The sequence below is a fragment of the Acyrthosiphon pisum genome, chromosome A1 (genome assembly GCF_005508785.2).
Source record: "Acyrthosiphon pisum isolate AL4f chromosome A1, pea_aphid_22Mar2018_4r6ur, whole genome shotgun sequence".
Classification (NCBI taxonomy): domain Eukaryota; kingdom Metazoa; phylum Arthropoda; class Insecta; order Hemiptera; family Aphididae; genus Acyrthosiphon; species Acyrthosiphon pisum.
In genome coordinates this window covers 79971879-79991471 of record NC_042494.1, presented here as the reverse complement: position 1 = coordinate 79991471, position 19593 = coordinate 79971879, and the positions used below count along the sequence as shown (strand labels likewise).

Genomic DNA, 19593 nt, shown 5'->3' with positions numbered 1-19593 from the left:
GTATGTTTGGCAAAAAACACGTCTAAAATACTATATAACGCGTTCGTTAGACGAAAACAGAAAATCACGGTATTGAATTCCCTTAATGATTCACAGTATACAAAAAGGGTTCTCAAAAAAATAGAATATTATTTTTGTATCACCACAGAACACTCCATATAGGTAAAGTACCGATTAAAACATGAAAAATGTATGCCATTTAAAAATTCCAAAAATCAAAATTTAAATAAATTCATTATTAAAGACAAACAATGTGGGTGAGCATGCTTGGATAACCAGCCTGTATACAGTGGTAATTTCTGATACCGAATAATTTTCCACGGGCCTTCGGAATGGTGCCTACACTTATATCGTACATATTTTTTTCACTACGCTAAGTATCATTATATAGGTAGGTACATAATAATTATATGTAGTCTCGTTTTTTAACGAACGCTCTTTGGAAAATCATCCAACGCGCTTACGCTCTCGTTATACATAAATGCATAATACTAGATACCTATATAAATTTAAGTCTAAGTTTTGTGTTTGTTACTCTTGCACATTCGGTTACGAGCCGCCAGAAGGGTTGTTTACGGTTTTCGCGGAACGTAAACATAGCTGAAAAACCCCTGGAACGCGTATCGTTGACCCGAGGATAAGCTTAAGTGTTGCTTCAGTGTGCTCGGCTTGTATATACCTCCAACACGCCAGGCCGGAAAAGGGTATGTGCGCGTAGTGGTTCGACCAATATTATTATAATAATTTGCCTCATATCCGCGGTCTAACCCCTCATCCGATATTATATAATTAAATGTAATAATATAATAGGTATAAAGCCACTCTAATCAACAAACATAAATTAACACTAAAAACAACACGCGTCGATATCTTGTCGATTATATTTATAATATTATATAATTATATATTATCAAATATTATAATATATTATGTTTACTCTTTAAGGTACCTAAGTATTATGGTTTACCACAATAAATGATATACGCGTATAAGTGGTGGTTGAAGGGTTATTACTTGGATGCTATAAGTGGTTCAAACGTCTGGCTGGTTTTATAGTCACGTATATAGTAAGTATATAATATACAGAATGTATACCGAATATACCCAAATATATTGTAATATGATATTATAATATTATGCTAAGAGCCACATTATATACTTAAGCATCTCAGCGCATAAAATTCATTCTAAATTTTGATCACATGAAATCTCAAACGATAGTGTATCACATATTCACATGTATAGGTAAGTACCGACAAGTATAACCCATAACACGCACTTTGTATTTTATTCTGAATTCTATTTGAATTTTATAATTTCCTTTCTTAATTTTACTTGCCAAACGTATCGAGACTGTTCGACCATTGATGACGATCAACGGCCGGGAAAAAAAAATTCGTACAAAAAACGGTTCAACCACCCTGCTGTTACATATTATTGTAGATTTTAATCGTAAAAATTATTTCGAGAACATGACGTATTATTATAATCATGATAATAGAAAATAATCACTTAAACCTTAACCTCTGATGTTTATACAAGTGCATATTATATTATTATACACACAAATAGCGTGATTCGCCGGGCATTCTCACTTTCTTTTGTCCTTTAATAATGCATTTATTGAATTCTGATTTTTGGAATTTTCATGTAGGCCAGCTTAATTTTCCTCTATATTACTCTGTAGTGTTAACAACTTTTTTTTTTAATGATAACCAACTTTTTCCCCCCAAATTAAAACTGAGTTTTTTAGTATTTTTTTTTTTATTGATGCATCTAAATCGAAATTTGAACAAGTGGTTTTAATATTATTACATTTTACCATTTGCCACGTCGCGTCATATTATCTTCTAAAATCTAAACCTATATAATATATAATCACTCGTTAAAATTTTGATATATAACAATACAACAATACAACAATATTTCATGAAAAAGGTCTGCTTAACGAATTTCCATAAAATAAGGTGCTTTTTATATGTAAAAAAAGAAGAATGCTTAAATGGCATAAAAAAAATTTAATTATTAGAAATAATAGTCTTTGGTTTACTAAAAAATACCACAAATTATCATTTTGATAAATATTAAAGATAAAATGAGGGTGAGAACACCTGTGTATTACAATTGAGTAATAATACTATTAATGCGACCGTTGTGTAATAACTGGTGTATGATATCAATATCCGAGGAGCAACAGGTTGGCAATCTGTAAAATTGATAATATGTATATTATATTAACGTATCTTGGAATTTTACGAAATACATGATTCGTAACCTAATAATTAGTACCTAAGTAATTATAATTATTAGTATAAAATATAGTAATTACATGGCACTGTGATTTAATAATGTGTCGTGTTTTACTAGATAGTAAAAATTCTAAAGCTTTCCATGGCGATAAAATCAACAAACTAAAACATAATAATAATTATCATGATGATGGCGAGCCAAACTCCAAGTTAATCGTGTTTTTGGCAAAATTCACACTGGAATTCTCTCACAAGTTCACAAGTCGCATCTCCGTGCACTGGAACGAAACCAAAATATACACGACGACAATACCTACGCGATATTATTATTATCATCACACCGTTGCGAGATAAATATGAGTCCTCCTCCTCCGACCAACGACTGAATATCATATATATATATATATATATATATATATATGTATCTACTCCTCGTTGCGATAAAATGTAATAAATACGAGTACGACACACACCTTAGAATATAGACGCGAAGCTCGTTTTACAGCGTTTTCTGCGGAAACCGAGAGATGCGAGTGTGCTCGAGTGTAGGGTGTGTACAAGTTAATCTAATGCTAATGAAACAAAGACAACAACAACGGTCTGTCGTATCGTAGGTATATTATAAGTAGGATGACATCTGCCGTTGTAACTTGACAATAGCCAAATACTCGTTTATAGTATTAGAAACACGCGTACGTAGAGACGTGGAATTTACTAATAAAAAATTTGGTAAAAAAATGTATTAAATATTTTTTTGGTAAAATTGTTAAATAAGTAATTTTTACACCAATTATAATTGTATCCTTATACTAATACTTTAAAAATGTAGATTGTTAAATTTACAAAAATGTACCTTATCCGTACAATTTAACTAGGTCAATGCAGACTACTCGTACAGTCTCACCACGTGCAGAGTGGCAAACATTGCGATAACGACAATGACAGAACAATAACAATAATATTATAATATCGATGTGCAATATAATAATAATATGCCTACCATCATGCTTTACTTGTAACCGTTTCATGTGCTAATAGTTTATATATTTTTCTTTTCGTTTTCCGGCCGAAGGTCTTATAATAAACACACACACATGCACACGCACACGCACATAAATACGTGTATTCTCTCGTTTTCCAAACCTGCAATGGTTATTTACTCGACTCGGCGGGGATTCTCGGCAGGCGAAATAATAAAAACACCAATTTTCTTCTACTCGACACGCAATATACATATTATACGTGTATAGAACGCACTGTATAGGTATACCTTTACGTATTATTATGATACGACTGTTTGACGACGCAGAAAAGGGCATAATATTTTTACAATATCATATACATTATACGCACCATTTTTAAAATTACATCACACACTGTATTAAACATCGGATGCGTATACTTGTTTGGTGTTCCTATATAATATTACATTAATATAATGTACCTTTCGCGACCGCGTGCGTTGCAGTATAAGACCCGAAATCTCATCTCGAAATCTGCTCGCAGGCCGCTTCCTTCCGTATTATGATAATAAATAATAATATAATATTAATCACGTAACATTGCGCTCGATCGTCGCCAACTTATACTACTCAACTGTTCTTTCCTTTCAATACAAACGATGTATTATTGTACGGTGCGAAAATAGCAGCAGTTTCCCCGACAAAACACGGCCGTCGGCTGCCTTTTCCACGTAATAGTGCTCGGATGCATGTGCCCAAAGTAAAAAATCGAAACGATCGGGCGCAAAAGAAATATTTTAATCGTCCTGCAGACAGTTGTGTGGTGGGTATACGTATAATATACGATATGATATCAAAAGGACGATATTTGTTTTTAATCAATTTCATCGCACAACCGCAGGCGACTTCAATACTAGGTAGGTATTAACCAGTCATCCGAAGTCTATACATTTCGTGTGTGCTGAGCTATTATGATAATTATTATTATTACGCTACCGCAGCATCCTATAGTCGTCGTTATTGGCTTAGGTATTATTATTATGATATACGTCACATTGTAAAATGTGAATAATATTAAACGTACATAGACTGCAGCACTACACCCACTTCAATATTATGTGCACTTGACGTTTTTAGTTATTATTATTATAGTTATTACCTATAAATGATAATATATTATATTAGATACATCAAATACGGTACATCGCAAAAACCTAATGGCGTACCTATATTGTACTGTGGATAACTGAAATATTAAAACAGTTACTGTATAGGTAATCGCAAATGATGATATTATTATTCATTTATACACAATTATTACGACCGTATTTAATTTGGTTTACAAACTCAAATTAACGAAATAGATGGGATAATAATATTATATAAACGAAATAATCTAATAAACGTTTTGCATTTTAATTATATCCTCGGGCTCTAATTTTTAACTTTTTCAACCGTTTTTACCGTAGAACACTAGTTTATTTATCATATAACACTTGATTTGCCCGTATAACTATTATAATATTACAATATATTGTCTTACCATAACTCTCGTCATGATATTAATATTATAAAGATCATAGTATGCTCAGCTAGTATGAGTCTACAATATTATAGTTTATAACAAATATATTTAATACGCACATATAGGTTATTATGATGTAATATACTAATATATACTGCTGCGAAATCGTTTTATCACTTAATAATTAGGTTTACACATTTTTACGCAATAGTTTGAGTGTCTCTAATATTTATAATTGTTTGTGGGTAGATAGAATGAAAATAAAACGGCTAAATAAATATATTTTATCAGCATGAAGACTAGACTGGACCATAAACGTTTTAAAATTATTTAAAATACCTACCTAGGTAATTTAAATTTATTTCATTATCAAATATTGATATTTTAACAACCTAAATTATTTTATTTGTTTTAATTTTCCAGTTTCCTTGAGTACCTACTTATAGCGTGAACATTTTAAAAAGAAGTCTAGAAAAGTTGATTTTTTTTAAAAAATCTAATACTATGTACCTAATATTTGATAAATAATAATAATAGTTAATACCAATCTATAAATGTGTCTTAGTGGCCTGCCTGACGTGGCGCTGTGTTTGGCTTCAGTGAATAACATGTTCTGAGTGCCAGCACCGGTCGATGTTACTAGTTACCGGATGGGTGACCACCCGGTTTTAGTGACAAATTCTTACCACACATACACGTGTTCAAACTAACCATACCCTCCCCATCAATAACCAGCCAAGGACCTCAGTTGTCGAACCTTAACTAAAAAAAAAAAAAAATGTGTTTTAGTTAATATTGGAATTTATCATTGTTTTTTGTTTTTATTATTTTATTTAACGAGTTCACTGAGAGTACCACTGTTCATACACATTTACCGCAAAATGACTGCAAAAGTAAAATTAATAAGTTAATTTAATTTAAATTAATTAACTTATAACTGAACTGAGTTATTCATAAATTATTAATTATTTTTACATTCTATCTCGTTGAATTTTTGTTCAACCTTTACTTAATTGAGTTAAAATAATTCGCCAACTTGTCCAGTCTTGCAAAAAAGTACATTCCGGTAATACAAATAATGCCGAATCTATTGTTAGTGTTGCCCATATAGAGGAAACTCTTTAATGCTAGGATCAATATCGATCAAACTATTATAATTTAATACACAATAACTATTGTTTAATGTGTAAAGTGATTCGATTATAACAATAACGATAATTTATTATTAGTTATTTAGTAGGTAGGTAGTATTACTAGTTACTTTCTACCAAAACTATTATATTATAATATGTAATATGTATATAATGTATATTATAGTATCATAGGAATTCAAAAGTTAAATTTAAACATAATATATATATATTATAATATATTACTTTAAATTATAATGAAGATACTCAAATCTTGCAAACCCGTTGACGAATAAAATTCATAGTATAAATTAATTCAAAGTTATATGTGAAATTTACTCGTCCTTGATATCAATCATTTGATTACATACGCCCGTCGGGTTTCAAAGATCAAGATTTAATAGTTAAAAAACTATTTACCAAACATATCTAATTTCAAAGATCTCGATGTTAGAGACATTGTCAAATTGAGTCAACTTGAATCCCGGAGTGCGTATATATATATTCTGTACACGAAAGAGAAGAACAAACTAAATACTAATAATTTAAAGTAATGTTATCAAAAGTAAAACAATGACATATTGTTTCACCTACAATACCTACCTATATGAGACTGAGCCCGTAGAACTTTTTGTTTTCGGATCTGATAGCATATAGTAATATATATTATCAAGGCTGGGCAAGTTAAAGTTTTTTTTTTAACTCGTTAAGTTAAGTTATTTTAAAAAAATAAAGTTAAGTTAAAAGTTAGTCGTGTTTTTTTCGTTAACTCGTTACGTTAAAAGTGAAATTTGAAAAAAAGTAACTTAACTAAGTGTTAAGTTAAATTTGCTAATAAAAAAATTCCAGAGACATTATAATATGATTTATTAGATAATATTTCTTTACGCTCAAGAAAATTACTGGGGAAATTTAAAATGATGCATCGAAGTAAAAACCACATTAAGAAAATTTTCATTATTCTTCAGACAAAAATTAACATAATTTAGATTCTTTTGATTTAAGATTAACTTGAAGTTAACACGTTAATCTTGAAAAAAATAACTTATTAAGGTAAAAGTTAATTTGAAAAAAAATTAACGAGTTAATTAACTTAATGTCTTAACTTATTTTTAACTTTTAACTCGTTAATGCCCAGCCTTGCCTATTATTATATATATTACATTATAATGTTATTGTATACTTACCATCATCATTCAAAAATATACAAATTATTTTATTTTTTAACATGCCACAAGGCAGTGGTGCCAAAATATATATTTACCTATGACAATTGTCATAGGTGATTTTAGTAGGTAGAGAGTCACCTTTGTCATTCTAAATTTCTATAGTTATATTATGAAAATTTGTTCAATAGACAACATGCAAACTATACTTGGTGTATAGTAAAGTAATTATAAGAAATAGGTGGGTGTCAACATTTTATGTGGGGGTGTCTAATGTCATAATTATAATTTTTGATTTCGGCGCCACTGCTACAAGGTCAATATTGCGTATGTTGTGTGCTAACGAAAGTTACCAAAATATAATAGTCACGCCTTTTAGCATTTGATATGAGTCTTGTGCTTAGATTATTTTGCATGTTAAATCAGAAAATATAAAACAATTTAATTATGTGTTTATAACTACAAAATTAGTTCAGCTAGTACATTAAATAATAAATATTATTGAAAAAACATTGTCGTTTGTACCCACGCACATAAGAAACTGTTTTTATTTTATGGTTTATTTGTCGTACAGTTTTGTTTTAGCCATGTCTTTCAGAAAATATTCAAACAAAAGAACGAACATTAATTCAAGACACCAATAAGACTTAAATTATATATTTAAATAAAATATATTATATATACAGGTGCATCATTATTGACAGCAATATCATAGCATATTGTTAGACGTTAGTCGTTAGGTATTATACTTATCAGAGATGTTTATCAGATGGTGAAAGATTACAATCAAATCGAATTAAATCCCCGGAAGAAGAGCATATTCAGAAGATTACTATTATTATTATGCCTACATTCGACCCTTATACTATAATACACTACATAGATGGTGGATTTTACACTTACCACGGTTTTGCCTCGACAACCATCTTGTTTTCATAATTAATAAAGGCGAAGAACCGAATTAATTTGTGTGTAAAAAGGTATATGCGGTGATATTATACAGTGCACTTTTAAAAAATAAAACATAATTATTATATTGCAATAGGTACTTTACCGAAATGAATGTTGGTAAAAATTTAGCAATACGTATACATCAATACAACATTTTCTTAAAGAACTAAATCAGTTAAATTATATTTTGCAATTTCTATCAAAATTGAATAGGTAATTACAATTATCGAAATGATAATATAGGTATTATTATAGTTATTATACAAATGGAAATATTATTATAATTTATAATACACAGCTCTTATAGATACCTACCAATCATCCATAGTGTATTATATTGAACTAAATAAATGCCTACTTAAAATGTTCCCGTTCATAAATTATACTTACAAAAAAATAAATATTGATAATTATACAAAAATTATGATTTTTGATTTTACATGTTTCTTATTGTAATTATACGTTTTCCAATTATTATATTATAATATCGTCCTACACGTGACCATAGCTTTGTTCACTATTATAAGTCATAGTGATTTTATTCTATCCTGCTTTTTTTCTCATTCATAGAGAACGCCAAAAAAATGGACGAGCCTTCGACAACACCGCAGAACGGCGGAGGAATCTATAACGGAAATGGAATCGTCGCCACAGACACAAAGACGCACTAATTGGGCGGTTTACCAACATTTTTCAACGGCTTCCGACTCGCCCACTCCATTACTGGTAAAAGTAATAATAATAATAATAATTTTTTTTTTCTATACGTGAAAATTATTATACGAAAAATATTATATTCGAAGAGGATCATAATCAAACTGCAGTCCACAATGATAGCTAAATGAACAAGGTTTATGCAAGAATGGTTTTATATTAATATATAAATAATATATTATATTATCACGTACAAACATACCTTGATGAGCACTAATGTGTGTGGCACGCGCGAGTGCGTGCCTGTATGTGTGTGTGTGTGTGCGTGCGTGTTTTGAACTTTTGCCCGGCGGTTATGCAATATGTATAAACACAAGAGGAAATACCCATGTAATTGAATAAATTATCACCGAAAGCCCTCGAGTACATCGGAAACACCGCTACATTGTCTATATATAGCTAGATCTGTGGGTGGCTTATGAAAATTCAAATAACCAATAACATTAATTACTATCCTCTTAATTTTCCGTAAAATTAAAAACTATGCCCATGACAATATATATTTTGTTACAAACCATCGATCGAATGTACCTACACTGTAATGACGTGCCAGTTGACATGACCGATTATCCCCGAAACAATTATTATTATTGACAATACCTACGTTATGCTTCAGAAAGAAAAAATAACGGTACATAATATTTAAAAAATAAATAGAATTATTATAACCTGTATAAAAAAATTACTTTATAAAAAAAATAATAAAAACGAAACAAATTAAATTTCTACTGAAAATAATGTGTGTGATTTATTTTAAATATAATTTTTATTATTCTGGAAAAATGACATTTACAATCAATTTACAAACAAGAGACTAATATATAATAAGTTCTAAGGAGAAAAACATTTTCTTTTTTTTTTTGTCAGTTTCAACCGTAAGGTTAATGTATATAACTTTAGAACGAAATATTATGTTATTTATTTTCTATTAAAAATTATGTCAAAAGGAGTTTTTTTTGGAGGGAAAATATTAAAATAATAATAATATGATATCACCGTTTTCAAAGTATATTTATTATAATATTTTCCTCTAAAAATGAGTAAATAAAAAAACAATTTTCAATTCCAATAAGTTGTTTAAATGAATTTAATATATTGTAAAAATATTTAGTTTTTTTATTTGCAGACATGTTAGGTATATCTATAATATAATAATATACTGAAAAGTGTAGTGACTTCTCATAAAATTACGTAAACAATAATAATATTTTTTGAGAAACTATTTATTTTTCTGGTGATTTTTTTTATAACTTTTATCTCAAGATACAGTATGTATTTTTTTACATTACTTCGTATGAAATACAATACATTTGATGTTGTACTAACTTTATCCATTTAGCATATTTCTTGTTATTCGTTTTGGGGGGGTTATCTCTGTACAATGGATAGACACTATAATGTATTAAAAGGAATCCACACAGCAACCATTCATAGTTTGTAAAAACCACTCAACAGGCTAAATCAGTCCTGTCTAATACATCAACATTTTACGCACAATATAAAGAAAATATTTACTGCATCGCATAACGTTTTTTTTTTTTTTTTAAGATATAATTATTCTGAAAAAAAGTTATTAAAGTTCAAAAATCATAAAAATGAAAGATTTTGAAACAATATTTACTCTTTTTCATATTTAATAACATAATTTAAAAATAAAAAAAAAGGTGAAAATATGAACGTTACAACACTGCAGTTAAATTCTCTTCAACAATGTGTACCAATGTGTAAAACTGTGTCTAAATATTAGAACAAAATGATTTTTTCACTACAAAACGATTTTTACAGTAAATATTTTTTATTTTGTAGTTTGTAACAACATATTATTGAGCGTTATAAGTGCTTCGCACTGTGATTTAGCTTCCTCTTAATGATTGGTATATTTATCTCTAAAATGTTTTGCTATAATTTTCTATACGTTTGTAGTCAATAGTTTACTTCTATTTTTCGGTGCCAAGACAATCTACTGGTTGGTTTTAAATTTATTTAGTCTATGATTTTGTACAGAAAAAGTATTTTGGGGTTCACTGTTTTTATAGCTTTGAATGCACATATTTTTACGAGTACCTACCTAGAAAGGGTAGCAAACATTTTGTTTATGATTAAGCCTAATCTAATAATATATAGATTGCTAATTTAGAATAGGTGGAACTACGATGTTATAACAGAAGATTCGGAAATTGTTTGTAGTTTGAAAAAAAAACAATTACTTACTTTTATCTGTTTCTATTAAATATTTCTATTTTTAGGCACATAATATGATATAAATACTAAATTAAATAACATATTTTTAAATTATAAAACCTATATAGGAGCACTACCTTCTAATACATTTGGCCCAATAGATAAAATGTTTGAAGGTTGACATTTTGAAACTGACCATTTTTTTCTGTAAAAAAAGCACTGGGAGGCTTAAGGAAATTGGACTGTATTATTATTTTTTTTTTTTGACACGAACAACATGAATTGTTGAACAACAAAGTTATTTTCGATAATCTGAATAACCAGGATGAAATATAGACGGAAATGTTAAATAAACTCTGCAAATTTAAAAAAAAAAATTCATCTGACACCCGAAATTCGGATAAATCTTTCAGATGCACGCCGCCCTAATCATAAACATGTGTGGTTTAATCTTTTATATTAATTATTAGTCATAAGACATGAACGATGGACTAAAGAAAACATCCACTTATGACACTGATCATTTTGAATTCTGATCTTTTAATCTATATATGCACTAAAAATATTAAGGAATCTTAGAAGATTTCTTGCGACAGAATCGGAATCCAACTTTTGAATCAAAAGGGTTCTGATACAAGGGGTGCTTAACTTTCAGATACAGTAGTAATGTTTGGGTCTATATGTAGAATAATTTAGGCTGAGATAGATTAGCTGAGTATAATACTCAAGCTAATATACTATTCTACTAATATATATTTATTAACCTCGTTAAATATCAGAGTCACGAGTATTGAATGTCATATTATGTAGAAGTATTATAGAACCGTGTCTCTTCTTACCTTCACGGAGTATTTGTTAATTGATGATTCAAGTTTATTTGAACTCTTTATTATGTACCTACTGAACTATCAAGTATAAAAAAGCACTTATAAAACTAATCATTATCTAGTAAGTACTTACAAACATAATATCCAAATAACAGTTAAATGCGGTTGGCAGAATTGGTCATGTCCCATATTTAAGATTAATATGGCTTATATGTATTTATTAGTGTTTCGAAATCACGTGTCAAGTATTTCAGTTTCATTGATTTCTTTTATTCGTTAAAAAACAGTTTCATATTAAGTAGTTTTTAAAATAATTACTCGAAGCAACGTTGTCTTAATTGTTGTTTAATTTTTTTATAATTTCGTACATATTACATTTTCTATTTTTTTATTAAATTTATTAAATTTATTTCATATTGTTTTTCTTACTTTGTTACTATGTGTTAATTATATCAAAATCGTGTGAATCATTTTTATAAAGCTTTATTTTTTAAATCAACCTTATATTGTTCATGATAACGAAAAGTATTAGGTAAGTTATTATCGTGACTATAATTTGATGACCATCACATAATAATATACCTTTAAAAGATTGTATTAAAGACCTTTCGATTTTAGACCTTTCAACAAAACAGAACAAACTGAATTATTACTGAATAGTGATAATAACTAATAAGTACCTACCTACATTTTGGGAATTTTAGGTATAAGAATAAAAATGCTATATTATTAGAAATTAAACAATTTAAATATAACCTACTTATTGTTATCTCAAATGAAATACTTAACTGATTTTAGATTCTGAGCGGAGCGATGATGTATTGGTTTTACAAAAATATGTGTTTTTTTATTATTTTTTTTTTTTGTGACTGTCATCACCTTTTTTTCTATAAATATCATTGCAATTTTATTTGTTAGTTAAAAAGCTTAAAAATTTAATAGAAGGCTCCTAGTATATTGTTTCAAAGGCAGATGAAAAAAATCTAAAATCCATAGTCACTATTTTTTTTATAAGCATTTAAAATTAAAATATTGACATAATACGTAAAATTTACGAACATTTGCAAATTATTTTTAAGTTAGGAATTCATGAAAAATTTCCTTTTTAAATATAAGATTTTAAAATGTAATACAAGATTCCTCATAAATTTGTCTACCTTTATTAAAAAAAAAAAATGCCTACAAGAAACTCAAATTAAATTTTTATGAGCGTTTGAAATTCATATTTTTACAACATTTGATATTCACTGGATTTCTCATATAATGATTTTCTTATTTTTTTTGTTATTAAAAATGAATGACTGTAGATACTTGAAAATTTCACTGAATGTTAGAATTTTCTATACAACCATACAATTTTAAAATAATTGAACTCTTTTTGAGCTTTTTACGGACAATTTTTTTTAGTTTTTTTTTTCTATAAATATCAACAAAATTTTAGTTGTTGGGTAAAAAAGCGTAAAAATGTAATGCAAGGCTCCTGATATATTGTTACAATAGCAGATGAAAAATATTAAAAATACATAGGCACAATTTTTTTTATAAGCATTTAAAGTTCGAATTTTGACAAAATTTATCAAATTTAAAATTTAATAATTATTTTGTAGTTAAAAACTTATAAAATGTTCAACTTTTATAGCTAATGATTGAAAATTTAAAACAAGATTCCACGTAAATAGATTATATAAAAATTACTTTATTCACCTTAATATCATCAATTAATATACTTTGTAATATCATAGGCTGACTGACCGTTTTCGCTCAGAATTGTTTTTCTTATACAATGATATTATATCATTGAATTCAAATTTTACACCATCCATTACAGTGACCCACTTGTAACCTACTTTACAGTAGAGCGACATCCACTTGCCCACCTTTTTTCTATTAATTTGTAGAAAAAAATAAGAAACAAACGTTATAATTGATGTTATTTTTATCAATTAAATACCTAAACAATTTACCTGAACTTTCACTAGGTACTATCATATAATTATAGTTCCTAAAGGTTGTAAATTAATTAGAATTAATAAATTATGATTGTTTTAATATTTAATCCATACTGTTAAATCGTAATATACAATATACAATAATATAAAATAGGCAATACAAGTAAAAGATAGTGTAGAATAATATTTAAAATAAACAAACTAATTTCAACAATCCGAATTAATTATATAAAATAACCTGATAACGTAAGGATATTTGCAATGAATAATATATAGGTAGTATCAAAATTGATTTATATTTACAGACTTAGTAATAATTTTTTTTATCATACATGCTTGTGCAATATGTTCTTATATTTTAATTTTCCCGCTTCAATCATCAAAGTTTTATTTTTTTTTTTTCAAATGTCACTATAATTCTAAATTTAAATCTCTATTAAATCTCCGAATAATATTTTATAATTATGATGAGCGAAAAAATTATTTAATTAATTTATAGTCAAGTATATATTTTTTTGTGTTTTGAACTTTTTATGGTACAAACAATTACATCAAAATTCAAATTACAACAATTCGTTGTACCTATACCTAGCCATATGATTTGATTTTTGTATAAATTATAATATTAACCACTTTCATGGAATTAAATACAATTTTTGATTTTATTGTTAGTTGTACAGAATACCTCACTGTGTTTGTCTCCCTATACCTAATAAACTTCTTTGTAATTATTTTTTTCCCCTTATTTTTGAAATGAATTAGTGTATTATAGTAATAATACAATCAACAAATTTCCACTTTTAACTTTTTTTCTGTTTGTAAATTAGAAGTGAAATCAACTTATTCAGTGGACTAATTTTTATTATCTGATACTATAGTAATTAATAAATTTGCAAAACTGAGATTTGAAAAATAAATAGTTTGAAAATTCTATTACCTGTAGTACACCGTTCCGAAATATAGGTATATTCTTGTTTTACAAAACAAATTATGAAAACGAAATTGTTTTTAAATGTTTGATCATATTATAATAATGAGCGAAATAACATAGCTGCCAACACAAAACAATAGTAATTCGTTATTCTTACAGAAAAAAATCACATTTTACTGTTTTACATTTCCGGATTAAATTAATAATTGAATGTTTCTTCTTGATTATTGAGACTAATTAAATTGTCTAAGTTAAAGTAATTTTTATAATTATAATGTATACTCGAATAACTATGTATAATTTATATTATAGTCTAATCAGTGCCAGTTACAATATAAGCCCGCGATCGTGTACAATAATCGAGCAGCAACTTAGTAGGTACCTATATCAGCTGCTACCGGATCATAGGTACCTAGTATCTAATACTTAAATATTATTATGTTGTAGTGAAATGGTAATCTAAATATAATTTATTTTCGTTGATAAGCAAACGTTTTGTTTTGGCGGTCTTCTAAAATCTGCAGTAACTGCCTCTTGTCTTAATTTACACGTTCCAAGTTTCGGCACTAAGCCGCGGCGCTCGATTCGATAATTAATATTTTAAACGGTGTAATTATTGTGGTACACATTATCATTATTATACCGACTAAAATTTTGGACGATTATGTATTCAAAAACAATAATTATTACTCATAAATAGGGCACAGTTGAATGAACACAATAAAATTGCCTTCACCATGAACGGAGCAGCTAATATGCGCGTTCCTACCTACCTATATATGTAATACTTGTGTAATTACTTCCCGGCCCGCTCTGTCATCCTCCTGCACGTTCGGAACAGACACGAACGACTGCAGCACACGATACCTACGCAGAATAATATGGTTAATATGGCGGTGAGGTTGAAGACGTGTGCAGTGTCTGTGTATCGTAGGTACCTGGTATATAGGTGGTAATCGTATGCCGTGAGAAACGCGGTAAGCTGTTGCAAGAAACAATATACATATCATAAAGTATTATACGAACAAGCTTTTAATTAATATATTATTATTATATATTACGTCGTATTATGTACCCGTCGCGGTCGTCTCGTCGACTGTGACGTGAATATATTGAATTGGCAAAACGAAATGTTCTGTTAAAGAGTCGAGGTGCCAGCGAAACAGTCAATTACTCGGAATCCGATCAGCAGCCAGACGCGTGCGAAAGGGTTTCGCTGTCACCCAACAACAAGTTCGTGCCCGGCCTATCGGACGACAATGGAGACATTCTACGCGATTTTTCCAAGCTCGGATGTTGCCAAAAAATCACCACTCTGTTGACTTCATCCCATCAGTTCAACAACTTACAGGTCAGCAGATTTATTTATTATTTTAATTTTTAACTTCAAACTTGTTACTACTCGACCGGCGGCTCAAATTATGTAAATACTACACAGGTACAATAATTAATATCACCTACAATGAATATTTTATGAAAACTTTTTTCCCCATAAAAATTACAATTCTTATGAATAATAACTTCACTAACAAAGCTTATTAATTATTAATGAACGACAAAAGTCGATTAAACTTTTTTAAATCTCCCGAGTTAAAAATAAATTCTTTAGCTAAAATTACAATAATTTAATTTAACACATATAGATGTTCCTATGTCGAAAAGTACAAGTTATTTTTGACTAATTTAAATTTAACTTTTAAAATAATATTTAAGTCAACAGAGAACAGCTTGATATTATCTACAGAGTGATTTACCAAGCATACTGACCCCTTTTTTCTTCAATAATGCAGATATTCAAAATATGATTTTTAATTTTTAAACATAGTTTCTTTAAGTCCATATTTTCAAATTATTGACATTTTTTTGTTCTTCTTAAGGAGTGTACTGTGGAGATATACAAACTTCTGTTTTTCATATGAGAACATCCCTATTCAACTATAAATTATTCAAAAGATCATTTTTCTGAAATTATTTGATATATCAAAATCAAAATTCATACAAGTAGTTTTTAATTTATTTATCTTTTTGTTCTAAAGATAAAATGTCCATGGTAATGGGTTTATACGATATGGGGGCTATGGTATTAATCTATCAATATAATAATTTGTAAAAATGGTCCAAAGTATAGTAAACACTAGACCCAATTGTATGCCTATTTCATATTTATGTAAGACCATTTGTAAGGACTATTATTCTTAATACAAACATTTTAATAACTAAGAAACTATTCATTCGAATTTTGAATTAAGAACATCAATATTTAAAAAAAAATCATCTTAAAAGGTTGGAGCTTTTCATTTGAAAAACAGAAGTTTGTTTCGTCACAGGACACGTCTTAAGTAGTAGAAAAAAATTCATTAATTTTAAAATATGGTCTTAGAATACATTTAAAAATTTTTAAAATCAGAATTTAAATAAATTTATTATTAAAGGAAAAAATGGGGGTGAGCGTGCTTGGCGAATCACCTTGTATAGTTAAGTGCACTATAGGTACTCTTTTTATTACTTTAGTTCTATAATGTGTATACAATATTCTTGAATATAATATTTTTAAAGTCGTTTTTCATAATAACGAGGGAAGCAATTTAATAATTGGGAAATTGTATTTGATATTTATACGATTTTATTGTTTACTTGACTATTTCCTTCAGATGTCTTGCTTACTATAACACAGTTAAGTTGGATTAGGTATTATATTATTTTTTTTAAATATTTAAATAATTTGATCTGTTCAATGTTAAAAAAAAATGAATAATAATTGTTGACATGGAATTTTAGATTCTATGTTACCATGTATATCGGATTATAGATAATGGATTTTATGTTAAAATTATAATAACATAATAACTGTATATTTAGGATAAAATGAATATGTATTGCATCTTATAAGATTAATATCTAAGATAGTCTCGAGGTTATTAATATTTATATATGAATTCTATGTCGCTGAATAATTTATCGCTGTTAAATCATTCGCATAATAATAATATGATGCTGGTTTTTAATTATTATAACCGTGATTGTAGTCTTTGGATTATTCCTAACTCGAATCACATTACACTAAAATATAATAACCAAGTAATTCCAACAAAAGCGTTTTATCCTACGCAGTGCACGCTCTAACGAAAATTGTTTCAACTTGGAATATTGCTGTGTTAATAATATACGAGACTATAAATGCATTTATGTATAGAGGATATTACTGATTATAATAAAATTATTAATTGAAACCTGCATGATATCATATGAGTAATCATATACGGTTAGGACTGTTGGGTTGTATATATCTACTTGATGTATAACAGAAGTTTATTAAATATACATAATTATACTGCAGTATCCTATTTTACCTATACTGCACGTGCGTGATTTGTATTAACAGGTGGAAATGCTCTACCAAAGATATTTTCTGCGAACCAACCAAAGCCACATGGTCCATTTGTTGGTGCTGCTCTGTATACTTTTTACGTGCATGGCCATAGCAGTTGTCCTTTCCGACTACGAGACTCAGGTTCAATGTTCCTTGCTACTGCTGTGTTGTATACTTATTTACCTAGGTAAGTTCGGGTCCCCAGGCTATTCATAATATGTATGCCCGCCTAACTCTGTTACTATCGACGTGTATAATGTACGATCTGCACTCTGTCTCCAGTCATAATAGGCATAGTGTCACGGTCCGGGTTGAACGAAGTATACCTAAGTTTCGTGTCCTACGTGGTGCTGGCCACTTTCCTACTAATCGAGTTGTCTTTCGGCGTGCTGACCAGATCCCAAGCCGTCACCGTACCCACGTTAGTGTTCGTCTACATTTCTTACAGTTTACTGCCGGTCAAGTTGCAGTATGCCATCGTGGCCGGCACTATTTTCATGCTGTCGCAGTTAATATTCACCCTGTCTATGGAGCATGGCATATCAAAACAGGTAACTAAAAGATACATCTAGTTTTTTTTGTTTTTTCGTCTTGAGTATATTTAATAGTTGTTTTGAACATCAAAAATATGTGGGATACTTCACCCTCATCATACATATATTTTTGACTGCTTCTATACACTATAGTAATACCATTAACAATCTGGTCTAATAAACACGCTATGATGACCTTCTCAATCGTTTTTTAGACTCGATTATGGGTTACAATAGTTCAATACCGACTGTTTGTATAATATAACGCCTAAAATAATACACTTTGAATTTCAGAGTTTCATTAATTTGCTATTGTTGGCGTGCACAAACGTGACTGGTGTAATGATGCATTACCCGAACGAAGTGGCAAAGAGACAAGCATTCTTGGAGACCAGACAATGCGTCCAGGCAAGACTGACTACACAAAAAGTTAATCAACAACAGGTACGGAGAAAAAAATTAATTTAAAAAATCGTCCCATATATACACACGTCAAAGTATTTTAAAAACAGGAGAGGCTGCTTTTGTCAGTACTGCCCCGGCATGTCGCTATGGAAATGAAGGCCGACATCGCCGGTAAACGCCATGACAGCATGTTCCACAAGATTTATATACAAAAGCACGAGAATGTCAGGTATATATCCATATTATAAAAATTTAATTGATTTTTCTATAAATATAGGCCACTATAATTATCGGTGCATCGCGCAGCAGTATTACAATAATAATATCATAGTTCAGTGTCGTTAAAAAGTATAATAGGTAGTAAATTGCAGTATACAACAATATCATAATATTTACGTGTTTTATACAATGTAACTATTTAATACGTACCAGTACATTTTGTTTTAATTCACAAAATAGGAATATGATTGTCATAATAGCAATATGAAATTGACGAGCCTAATTTTTGAAAGTCAAATAAATGATATCATAATACTATATTATATTATACCATATAATATAAAATCATTAATCAGCCATGTTCTTAGACACTTATGATATATTTATTAAAAGAGCAATTAAACTATATATGTATAAGAATTATTTTTTTATGGTTTTCTATTCATCAAATACATTTTAATTTAATTTTTTATAATAATAC

The 19593-nt window shown here is 28.7% G+C and overlaps 1 protein-coding gene across 6 annotated transcripts in view; it reads left to right on the top strand.

The window, feature by feature from the left end:
- The window catches only part of LOC100160451 (adenylate cyclase type 5), a 151317-nt gene that overhangs the window by 117965 nt on the left and 13759 nt on the right, over window positions 1–19593 (top strand). For 3 of the 6 annotated variants that reach the window (XM_029487591.1, XM_029487590.1, XM_029487593.1), the window contains exons 4-9: window positions 8554–8715; window positions 15730–15936; window positions 17968–18142; window positions 18238–18506; window positions 18783–18932; window positions 19001–19122. In XM_029487591.1, the coding sequence (XP_029343451.1) occupies window positions 8554–8715; window positions 15730–15936; window positions 17968–18142; window positions 18238–18506; window positions 18783–18932; window positions 19001–19122 (1085 nt within the window). Of the gene's footprint in view, window positions 1–8553; window positions 8716–12109; window positions 12238–15070; window positions 15563–15729; window positions 15937–17967; window positions 18143–18237; window positions 18507–18782; window positions 18933–19000; window positions 19123–19593 lie in introns of those variants that run through there. The other 3 variants (XM_029487592.1, XM_029487594.1, XM_029487595.1) reach the window with 3 other exon arrangements.